This window comes from Ichthyophthirius multifiliis, assembly GCF_000220395.1.
Source record: "Ichthyophthirius multifiliis unplaced genomic scaffold scaff_1120509251139, whole genome shotgun sequence".
Classification (NCBI taxonomy): Eukaryota; Ciliophora; class Oligohymenophorea; order Hymenostomatida; genus Ichthyophthirius; species Ichthyophthirius multifiliis.
Window position 1 is genome coordinate 30,262 of NW_004086167.1, and position 11,403 is coordinate 41,664.

Below are 11,403 nucleotides of genomic sequence, written 5' to 3' on the forward strand. Positions count from 1 at the left end.
AATATAAAAATGATAAATAGATCGAATAAACATGAACAAGAAAAATCTTTATATATAAGAATATAAGATTAAGTTAAAAAATAAGTATTTGAAATAATATACTAAGTACTTCGTGAGGAAGAAATCTCAATTTATCATCGTTTTATATTGATATTCATAGAATTTTTTTAGATTCTTTATTTTGACTTTACGTCAATAAATAAGCTAATTTGGTAAATGCCAAAAGTATGTGATAGCATAGAAAAGTTTTTTGGAATTTTTTTAATATATCCGTATCTTTCATCTGAATAATCATGGAATACATATATAATTATATTTTATATTTTAATACTTATAATAATCTTTACAATATGTTTGATGTTCTATACAAGTTTGGCTTAGAAAAAAACATTGCATTTTTAATGGCCTATAATAATATTAAAATATTTATGTATATATATAAATTCAATACTATATGTGCCTATAGTGCATTATTTAGCGAATATTTTAAACTGCTCAGAATTAATAATAAATAATAATAAAGAAGAAGCACATTCTAAATTCAATGAAACATTATGTTGGACTGGTTTACATATATTACATAGTTTTATTGGTGTTTTTTTTATTTCCATATTAAGTATTTTAAACTTTTCCCTACTGATAACTTTTTTTGACCGTAGAATGAATTCAAATGATCCAAACGCAAAGTTAAGTGGATAAACAAATTATAGTTTTGGAATATATAAATTACTTATAATTATAATATTTGTATTTATGAACAATGACTAGTTTTCTTATTTACTTTTAGCACTTATCCTTGGAGGCTCCATTTTAATTTTTTAACGAGTTCATTTTCATAACTCTTATATAAACGAAAAAATAAATAAATTATGGGATTGCTTGGCTTCGATACAATTATGGACTGCTATATGCCTTATCGCCTCAAAATTAATGGAATAAAAAATTTTTTAAGGCACTTTATTAATGTGGATCATTGGTATTCCTTTTTTAGTGATATATATATGCACATCCAGAGATTAGAATTTGAATTTTCTTCTTTCGAATATTAATAAATTTGCAAATGGAGAAGAATTAATAATTCAAATATGTGAACTATAAAAATTAATAAGAAATTACAAAATTGACGCTTATTATACTGCAATACTTGACGGATATGTAGAAATCCATAAATAAAATTGCTAAAGGGAAGATTGTCCTATAGTAGTAAAAAATAATTTAAAAATAAACAGAATAATAAAATAAATACAAGCAAATAATTAAAATGATATCCAAAATGAAAAGCATTGTAAATTGATACATTTGGTATATACTATGTTTTTAGAAGGAGTTAAAAAATTCCCTAATAATACCAATTTAAGAATTCTATTTACATTTTTTCTAATCGAAAAAATGAAATTTAAGCAAACAGCACTCCACGAACTTAACGTGGTAGAAGAAAATAGCCCTCCTTTTGACATTTAGTTTACTATATTTCACTTAAAAAAATTAATCGAAGAAGAAATTAAACTCGAAAATAAATTAAACAAATAAAAACACGGAAATAATGATGAAGAAGCAGGGGTACTTGATATTATAAGTGAAATTAGATATAAAGAAATTCTCAAATAATTTAAATATAATATTGAAATATGTTCAGAAGCTCATATGGATTTCTGGTCCTAATTATCTGAAGAAACTCCTGACATGTAAAAATTACATTAGTTCGGAAAACATATTATTCGTTCAAAGGCTAAAGTTGAGAATTGTTGGAATAAACTCATTAAAATATGTAATAAAAGACCTTAACCATATTTATTGTACTCAAATTTTTTATTCGAAATATTACACGATAACCAATATTCTCGATTAATATTAAACCAGGCGAATTTACTTTAAAAAAATACTCGAAAAAATTTAAAAAATATACAAACAGCTCCAAACGCTTCTTTATAACAAGATGATTAAGAATCGGATATTTAAGCAACTTTATCTATATCTACTGAAAGTGATAAATTAGGTTTAATAACATAAATTAATGTTTCTGCTGCAAGTTTATTTGGATATAATAAGACAGAGTTAATAAATAGAAAAATAAATAGTTTAATGCCATCTTTATATGGAACAAATCATGATAATTTTATCGAAAATTATTTAAATAATAATGAATTTACTTTTTTTAAAGAAGAAAAACATCTTTTTTTATTACACAAAAGTAATTATATAATCCCTATTTTTATTTCTGTTAAATCTGTTGAAAGTCTTCAACATGGATTATAGTTAATTGGACACTTTCGACCTGATAAATAATATAGAAATTAATGCTATTTAATTATAGATGATGGTGATAATATAAATTCTATTTCTGCATCATGCGTTAATATACTTTAAATAGATCATAAAATTCTTCATGTTAAAGATAAAAAAGTCGATAGTTATTTGTAAGGATTAATGACTGATAAAGATAAATATTTTGCAAAATAAGGATCTTTATTTAATTATGCACTTCCTAAGGAGAAAACTAATTATCATAATTCTATTATTAATGGTCATTTAAAAAAATACAAAGTCTTTTTATAAAATATTTCTTTTAAAAATAAACATAATGCTGGCCATATTATACGTATAGAATGCTCATAAGAATAAGTTCTTAATCTGAATTAGAGAACACCTATTCCGTGTACTTTTTAGTTTATTTATGATAATAATCAAAAAATTTACAATGGTTAATATACTTTGATCACTAATGATTTTGACTAAAGCGAATAGTTAACTTAAAATTAATCTCCAAATAAAAAATGCACTCTATTCTAAAATATTATTAGAAGTGACAAAATAAATAAGTCTTAAGTTTTATTATCTCCAATATTATAATAATTAGAATAAACAGTAGAAGAAATAAAAGAAGAAGAAAAATTAGAAAAGTTAGAAGAAGAAGAAGAAGAAGAAAAAGAAAGAAAAAAATAAGAATGTCTCTAAAATAATCAAGTATAAGGTTAAGATATTTTTATATATAACCCAAATATTCGATAAACATTGTATCATCAAATTTGTTAAAAATACAATGTAGCAATAAGAGGAAATTATGACAAAGGAATATCAACAAGACGTTTATTCAAAAACAAAATAACGGATATTAACTAATTCAAAGACTCAGAATCTGAGCATTCATCAAATGAAGAAGATGATTTTAATGATTCATTATTTAAAAATAATGGAGAAGATGGAGAGGAAGGTATACAACTAACAAATAATTTTGGCAATAGTTTCAACTCAAAAAAAAGTTTGAATCAAATAATTAACTCTTAAATAGTTCCTACTGCAATTTAAAACTTGAATATTTTAGTAAAAATTATGTTATTGATTCTTACTATTATTTCTTTTGTGGAATATTTTATTACTAATTAAGAACTTAACTAAACGAAAGATTTATTATAACTTATTAATTATTCAAATAAAAGAGTAGCTAATTTACATTATATACAAGCAAATCTTAGAGATTTATGCTTAATTAACTTAGGTTTAATTAATAGCTCGAAAGCTGCCTTATTGAAAGCTGATACTTTAAAAATTATAGACGAAATCGATTAATTATCAAATTATTTATAATTAAATACAAGCAATGCTACTTCAAAAGAATTAAAAAACATTCTTTACGAAAATATAATAAAAATTTACTTAAAAACTGGAAATACTGAAAATCATAATCTAAATGATTCTACATAATAAATGATTTCAAATGCTTTAGTTATTTTAAATACACAATTAAATTAAATACAATAGACAAATTAAGATTTTATTTTTTATTAAAAGAATGTTTTTAATGACTATCTTTACTATATTAGAGAAAGTAATTATTATTATGTAAAAGAGCTTGAAGCATAAACAACAAATAAGACAACAACCCTTTTTGTGCTTTTATTACTATCGCCAATTTTTATATGCATAATGATGGTAGTATTATCTCCAGTGCTTATAAACTTAAATCAATCAAATTTGGAAGTTATAAACCTTTTTTTGGCAATTCCAAATAAGCATATTCTTTCTTTACATATATAATCATAAAGCTTTATTTCTTAATTAAGAGCTGATGATGAAGATTTATAATCAGTAAACGATTTTGACAGAGAATATGATGAAGAAAATCAATAATAAGATCATGAAAAAATAGAAATTGCAGGAGAATCTGGAGACGAAAACTTTACTCGCCGAAAGAAAAAAAAATTCGTTAATCGAATTAAAAATAGTAGTTTTTACATTGTTTCAAAAATGTTTTTTGGGGTTTTAGTATTAGAAGTTTATTTTATAATTTGTTATTTTATGGCTGACAATCTTCTTGATAATATAAAAAATAAAATACCAGAATTAAATTATACTAATTATGCGGAAGGTTATTATATTTATGCAGATAATTGTCAAAGAAATTTATTTTTAAATCCATAAATGCCAATTTTAAATTAATCTCCTCTTTAAGTTTCAATATATAATATAAATTAAATATTTAAGTTAGATTCAGACATTCTTTATGATCATTCTAGAAACATATAAATTCATAAAAATATTTATAATGATGAGTTCAAATTTATTATGACTTAAAATCCATGTTCATTTTTCTTAGAAGCTAGTGCCATAACATAAATTTCTGATTGTAATATATTTGCCAATGGTGCTGTATAATCTGGAATGACAGTAGCATTTACACGTTATTTTGAAAATATTAGATAAATGCTAACTTTTTATTAATAAATTATGGATGATGATAATGATTTTGATTTCTAAAATATTGCACCTTCGAATTTTTAAAAAAAAAATATTTTTCCTAATAATCCTAAATTAAATGATGTTTATAATTTGCTTGCAATACCTCTAGCTAATGAAATTAGAGATATGTAAAATATTTATATTAAATCAGCATTAAGAAGACTCGTTTATAAATTCTAATTGTCTATAGATGAGTCTATTAACACTTTATCTACTGTTAAGTTTGTTCTTTTTATTACATTCCTATTTATGGTATTTATTATTTATTTTCTTTTTTGGTGGCCTATAGCTGATAAACTTACAGAAGATATATGGAAAACAAGATCTTTACTTACGACTGTGCCTTTAAATGTTATTAAAGTTGTTAAACCTATTTAAATATATATAAAATTTTTGTATGATATCGAATAAAAAGAATAAATGAAAAAACAAAATAAAGAAAATGCTAAAAATGAAAGAGTAAGTAAAAATAAAATTTGAAGTTAATATAGTATATATCAATTAATTATTTTTTAAACTTTAATTTATACAAAATAAAAAATCAATTAATTTAAATAATTATAAAATTGCAGATATATTTTTAAACAAAAAAAAATATTAAATTTTATAAAAAAATTTATTAAATAATATATCTACGAGATTTCATATTTCACCCTTATATTTTACATCAAAATACTGATTTTTATATTCAATTTTTTTTATATAGTCATCTTTTAGATTTTAAGGCACTATCGAATCTACTCCTAATCTTGATTCGCCTTAAAGTAATTTAATGAAAATAAACAATTTTTTTTTGTTTTAAATATATAAAAATAATTATTTTTTAAAAAATACCTGTTAAAATATTATATCCGCAATTACTTCTAGTATCTAAATTCTAAGCTCTTACATATCCTCTTACCTTAGTTTGTTCATCCATATATCTTAAATTTTCTCCTTCTTTTGATTTTTCATATTCTAAAGTAATCGGGTTAAATGGTAACCTATATTTTAATACATATAAATCAATAAAATCATGTGTTTATATATATACCCATTTGTATTTTTTTTGCATTATATAAGAATATCTTTTCTTTTTTCTCTAATAATTTCTTCTCTTTATGATTATTTTTCCATTTACTGCCATCTATAAGAATCTCTTTCTATCCCTTCAATTCTATGTTTTTCTTAATTTATTTCTTTTTATTGTAATTTTAATTCTCTTTATTATTTATCATAAATTGCAAAGTCTTTGTCAAACCTTTAATTTTCTAAATAAATGTTTGAAAAAAGGAATAAATTATTATAATATTATGTTAATAATGTTTATTTTTTTATTATAAATTTATTTTACCTGATATAAATAAACTAGATTAAGGATCTGCATTGTGTAATAATTATTTCACATCTTAATTTCTTGTTTCATATCCCACTCTTTAATTAATTCTTATTTTTTCCATTTGCTCTTTATCCTTCATTGCCCCCTGTTTTTAAAATTTTTATTTTTTTATTTAGTTATATATTTACTCTTTCTATACGTGTTCTAGGTATTATGTTGTTAAGATTATCTCTATATTAGCTATTTTCTCTTTGCGGATATTACTATTATATATTTACATTAGGCTATTCGTATTATTATTATTATTAATATTAATAGTTTTTATTATAAGCATTTTGATTAATCAGAGGTGTTTATTATTAATAATTATTTAAATAATTTTAATAACCTTAGTTACCAATATTCTACTCTTAAAAATTTTTATTTTATATATTCGGAGTTTGCAAATAACTAGGTCTTTATTAATTTTGCGGAGGTTATTAATAATACTCAACATATTGATTTTATTGATTGTTATACATTTTATTTTAATTATTTTTTTAATTCTATTATTTTTGTTGTTATAAAAATTATTATTAAATATAATATTTTATTAATACATAATTAATAAAATATTATTTTATTTATATGCTTTTATTTTATTTAACAATAAGATTATTTTTAACATTAATAAATTAATTACATTTATTATAATTTATTTTTATATTTACTTTGATACTTTGATACAATAATTACATCTATAATTTAATTGTTTTAGTATTATGTTATTACATTATTATTATTTTTTCATAAGGTATAAATTTCATTTCGAATTAATAAAAAATTTAAATATTGCTGAAAATTTTTAAAAATATGAAATTTTTTAAAAAATACATAAATAAATCAATATATTATATTTAATTAATTAAATTCTTTAAAATTAAAGAAAATATTAATTTTTAAAATTTAATAAAAAAATTAATTTCTTTATTTATGTAAAAATGTTATAACTAAAGGAGACGAAGCAGTACTTTAAACTTAGTAACTGTCGCACTATTTGTTATATTAATTTATGCAGAATTTTTATTAATAATAGATTTATAAAATACAAAACGTATTAATAAATCCGTCAAAATATACTAATCAATAGCAATTTTTTTAATAAAAATCGGCAAAATATTTATTTTACAAAAATATTTATAAAATATATTTTTAAGTAAATTAGATAAATTAAAATAAAATAATAAATTGATAATTGATGGGTTTTTTAAATAAAAAATAAATAAATATTGGCTTTTATTATAAATTATTAAAAAAAATAAAAAATAATAAAATTAGTAATTTATAAAATATTTATCAATAAGTCTTATTACCTTTTTTTTTTTTTTTACTAATAATAAAAAAAGAAAAAATATACCCTTTATTATGAAAAAAATAGAAAATTATACATTTAATGTAGACAATATATTAGGACAAGGAGCCTAAAGCACAGTATATCTTGGATAAAACATCAAAACTAATTTCCCGGTCGCAATAAAAGTAATTGATTTACAAAAAATAACTGATGAATATATATGGACATTAATTTGTACTGAAATCGAAATAATGCGAAAAATATAAAGTTAGTATATTATATAATTACTAGATGTATATTAAACTGAAAATAATGCCTTTATAATAACAGAATTCTGCGAAGGTGGTGACTTGATATATTATATGAAAGTTAATAAATTATAATAAAAAGATGCAATTAAAATAATATTAAATATAATGGAAGGATTACATGATTTATAAAAATAGTAAATAATACATCGTGATTTGAAACCTGCTAATATACTATTTGATAAAAACAATAACGTTTTTAAAATTTCAGACTTTGGATTTGCTAGAATTGCTTAAAATTAAAATTTTCTTATGGATTCTTTAGTCGGAACTCCTCTTTATATGTCCCCTTAAATACTTAAAAACTAAAAATATTCAGCTAAATGCGATATCTGGAGTATTGGTTTAATATTTTATTAGTTAATTTATGGAAAAACTCCATGGCCATGTGCCACTATTGTTGATTTAGTCCAAAATATGTTCGAAAGTCCTTTATAATTTCCAAAATTAGGATAGTTCGGTGAAATTATTGATGAAAATATTAAATTAATTATAAAAGGATGCCTTTAATTTGAAGAAAATGAAAGGTTTTCATTACAAGATTTATTTGAATGTTTTTTATTTTCAGATAAGAAAGATAATTTTAATAAAAATAATGACTCAATATATTCTTTTGATTCGAAAAAAAAGTAATGTCCTAGTAAGAATATACAATTAAATGTGGCATCTAGTTCTTCAAAAAATTATGATATATTAAATATACCAACCGTAAAAATAAGCCTTTACAATATTAAAGAAATAAAATTAATAAATTAAAGATCATATACACCAAATATATAAAAAAATTATTAAAATAATAATCGTACTTCTTTTAATTAAAAACAAAAGTAATCTTCTGCCAAAAAATTTAATTAATTCACAACTTTAAATATATAAAATAATGATAAAATATCTTAAATTAAAAATTAATTATTAGGATTTTATCCTTTCAAAACATAAGACATTCCAATTTAAAAATAAAATAGTATTAAAATTATTAATTGTTCTTAAAAAAAATCAGACTAGAAAAATCCTAATATTTATTTAAATATTAAAAAAAGGCAAAAACAGTATATGTAAAATTAATCTTTGAATATGTCCTATTAGAGGTAAAATTCTAAAAATAATATTAAAAACTAATAAAATTTAAAAATTATTTTAAAAAATTAAAATCAAATATAATTATTGTAATAATAAAAATAAATATCATAATAAAATACGTGTAAATAAGATTATAAATAATTAAGTAATGATTAAATATTATCTAATTAAAAAATTAGTTAAAGTTAAATAGATACATCTGATTAATCTTTATAAAAAATATAAATATTTTCATAAGAACTAAATTAAATGTCCATTAATAAAAAATATTAATTTCTAAATAACTTAGAAGCTAATATATTATTTAAATAATAATAAAATAATAATTAATTAAAAAAAAAAATTAAAAAAACATACTATTTAAATGATTAAATTAGAAGAAATTCTCATAATCAATTTACATATTAATCTTATTCATCAAATAAAAAATAATAACAATATTAATTGAATTAAATTTAAACTCCAAGATAAGAGTATTAGGAATAAAATTTGAAAAATATTTCAATTAATTAGCTTATGAAAAATTAATACAAAATTAATAATTTTTAATTATAAAATAAATATTTTTAATTATAAAATAAACAAATTTAAGAATAATAAAAATAAGATATTTATTAATTTGAATAATAGTAAATAAATATTTATAATGGAAGTGAAAAAAAAAATCATTTAAATAAATATGAAAATACATCTAATAATTAAATTTAAAAAATTTAAGAAATACTTTAAACATTAGTTAATTTTTGCAAATTTTTACTAAACCAATATAAAGTATTGTCAAACTTTAGCCATTTTTTCGAACCAAACTTTCTTTTGGAAAAAATATTATTTATTGTTCTTAAAAACTGCTTTATTAAAGTCTAAGTTTTGGATGAAAATATAAGCCTGAATAAATAAAATTCTTTTAATTTTGAAAAATGGGAGCTTTTTTTGCAATCTGATAAACTTTTTAGTATAAAAAATTAAATTCTTATTTTAAAAAGTTAAATTTAATTTAATTATGATAAATTTTATCTTTAGTTAAAACAAAATTTGTTATTCATATAAAATATTAGTAATGATTAATAGTTTTAATAAATATTTAATTATAATGTAAGAGAAGATATTGCTTTTTATACAATTAGTTCAGAATATATTAAATAACTTTTGTATATTTCTTATTAAATATTGAATTTAAGAGATAATAATTTTGAAAACCAAAATGATATAACTATTTATAATATTATAAAAAGTTTTCTTATTTACTTTTAAATTATGAAAATCAATATTATTAATTTTGATACTTTCTATATGTAGCTTTAATTTTAATTTAAAAATGTTTTAAATTAATTTAATGATTTAAGTAATTATTCAATCAATTTAGAAAAGCCTACAAATAAATAAAAAGAATAAATAATAAAATAAATTTCTTTAATTTGAATATATTTATAATTATTTTTCAATTCATATATATATATATATATATATATATATTAATGTACAATATATTGATTTATAAAGAAATTAAAATAAAAAATTTAATTAATATATTTATTAAAAAATAAAAATTAAAAATAATAAAGCTATTTTTATTTAAATAATTATATTTTATAATTATTGTCTATTTTGAGCAAAGGAGAAAAAAAAAAAATACTATTTAAAGGTAATTTAAATACAATAAAATATATTTATTTAATATAAATTATAATTAAATTAAAAAAATATCTAGTAAAAAATAAAAAGAATACTAAAAATGTCAGAAAGAGAAATTTTAAAAAAATCTTTTAACGAAGAATCTATAAAAGAATTTATATAAAGTGGAATGAATAAATTTAAAGAATTAGTTGATGAAGAAGTAAACGAATCGATTTTACAGTAAAAATTAAAAAAAAGTTAACATATATATAATAATAAATAAAGATACTCTATCGAATGGTTTAAAAGTTATTTAGATAATGATGTAGGTTTAGATGATTATAAAAATGAAATTTAATAACTAAATAATGTAATTTAATTTAGTTTTTTTAATTTAAATCTAAATTTATTAAAGGATTAATATACTAAAAAAATGGTTGAATTAGTTGAAAATGCTTTTAATGGTTTAAAAACCAAATCCACCTTAAATCCCGGAAATCCCGGAAATGTTGAAAATGGGCCCGGTAGTAATTTTTTTCTATTTTTTAATTTTTTTTTTTTTTTTAAAATAAAATTAAAAGCCCCCAATTAGGGTTTTAATTTTCAATTTTTTTCCGGGTTTTTTTGAAAATAATCAATTTTAAAAAAAAAAAAAAAAAATGAAAAAATTAAAAAATGAAAAAAAAAATGAAAAAAAAAATAATAATAAAAAAAAAAAAAAATGGGGGATTTTTAAATTTATGTGTTTTGATATGCATTAAAAATAATCTAAATGGGAGATTTAAATAATATTAAAAATAGATATTAGAATCGAAAAAAAAAAAAAAAAAAAAATAGGATAAATTAAATATAAAAAAATTATCTCCCATATATTTATATTATAAAATTTATATAAAAAATCAATATTTAATATTCATTTATATAATAAAGTAATAATCTATTCACTCTAAAATATAACGAAAAAACGTTAATACCAAGCCTCCAGTAGTACCGAATGTAGCTGATGTGAAAAA

At 19.1% G+C, this 11,403-nt stretch overlaps 4 protein-coding genes across 4 annotated transcripts, besides 13 other annotated features; 3 read left to right on the forward strand and 1 right to left on the reverse strand. All coding sequences in view use genetic code 6, as the record gives it.

Annotated features, from left to right (window-relative positions):
- Positions 1-9: 9 nt before the first annotated feature.
- Positions 10-5,217, forward strand: IMG5_147500 (PAS domain S-box family protein; the record flags this gene model as incomplete). The annotated part of the gene is made up of 2 exons (XM_004031039.1): positions 10-2,744; positions 2,934-5,217. The coding sequence occupies 2 exons, from the start codon at positions 10-12 to the stop codon at positions 5,215-5,217; spliced, it is 5,019 nt and encodes a 1,672-aa protein (XP_004031087.1).
- Positions 1,479-1,524: a microsatellite.
- Positions 2,858-2,890: a microsatellite.
- Positions 2,868-2,946: a microsatellite.
- Positions 5,218-5,234: 17 nt separating the features above from the next.
- IMG5_147510 (hypothetical protein) lies at positions 5,235-6,605 on the reverse strand (the record flags this gene model as incomplete). Its single annotated transcript, XM_004031040.1, has 4 exons — positions 5,235-5,495; positions 5,572-5,987; positions 6,071-6,200; positions 6,244-6,605. Coding segments are annotated over 4 exons (1,167 nt in total), but the record flags the coding sequence as incomplete, so codon positions are not given.
- Positions 6,606-6,957: 352 nt separating this feature from the next.
- Positions 6,958-7,019: a microsatellite.
- Positions 7,020-7,804: 785 nt separating this feature from the next.
- IMG5_147520 (protein kinase domain protein) lies at positions 7,805-8,979 on the forward strand (the record flags this gene model as incomplete). The annotated part of the gene is made up of 3 exons (XM_004031041.1): positions 7,805-8,404; positions 8,737-8,784; positions 8,956-8,979. The coding sequence occupies 3 exons, from the start codon at positions 7,805-7,807 to the stop codon at positions 8,977-8,979; spliced, it is 672 nt and encodes a 223-aa protein (XP_004031089.1).
- A 321-nt stretch (positions 8,980-9,300) lies between these two features.
- Positions 9,301-9,358: a microsatellite.
- Positions 9,308-9,358: a microsatellite.
- Positions 9,321-9,367: a microsatellite.
- Positions 9,364-9,425: a microsatellite.
- Positions 9,426-10,221: 796 nt separating this feature from the next.
- Positions 10,222-10,249: a microsatellite.
- Positions 10,250-10,516: 267 nt separating this feature from the next.
- Positions 10,517-11,394, forward strand: IMG5_147530 (hypothetical protein; the record flags this gene model as incomplete). Its single annotated transcript, XM_004031042.1, has 2 exons — positions 10,517-10,917; positions 11,321-11,394. The coding sequence occupies exons 1-2, from the start codon at positions 10,578-10,580 to the stop codon at positions 11,392-11,394; spliced, it is 414 nt and encodes a 137-aa protein (XP_004031090.1). The 5' UTR covers positions 10,517-10,577.
- Positions 10,919-10,957: a microsatellite.
- Positions 11,031-11,109: a microsatellite.
- Positions 11,033-11,112: a microsatellite.
- Positions 11,036-11,112: a microsatellite.
- Positions 11,395-11,403: the final 9 nt, after the last annotated feature.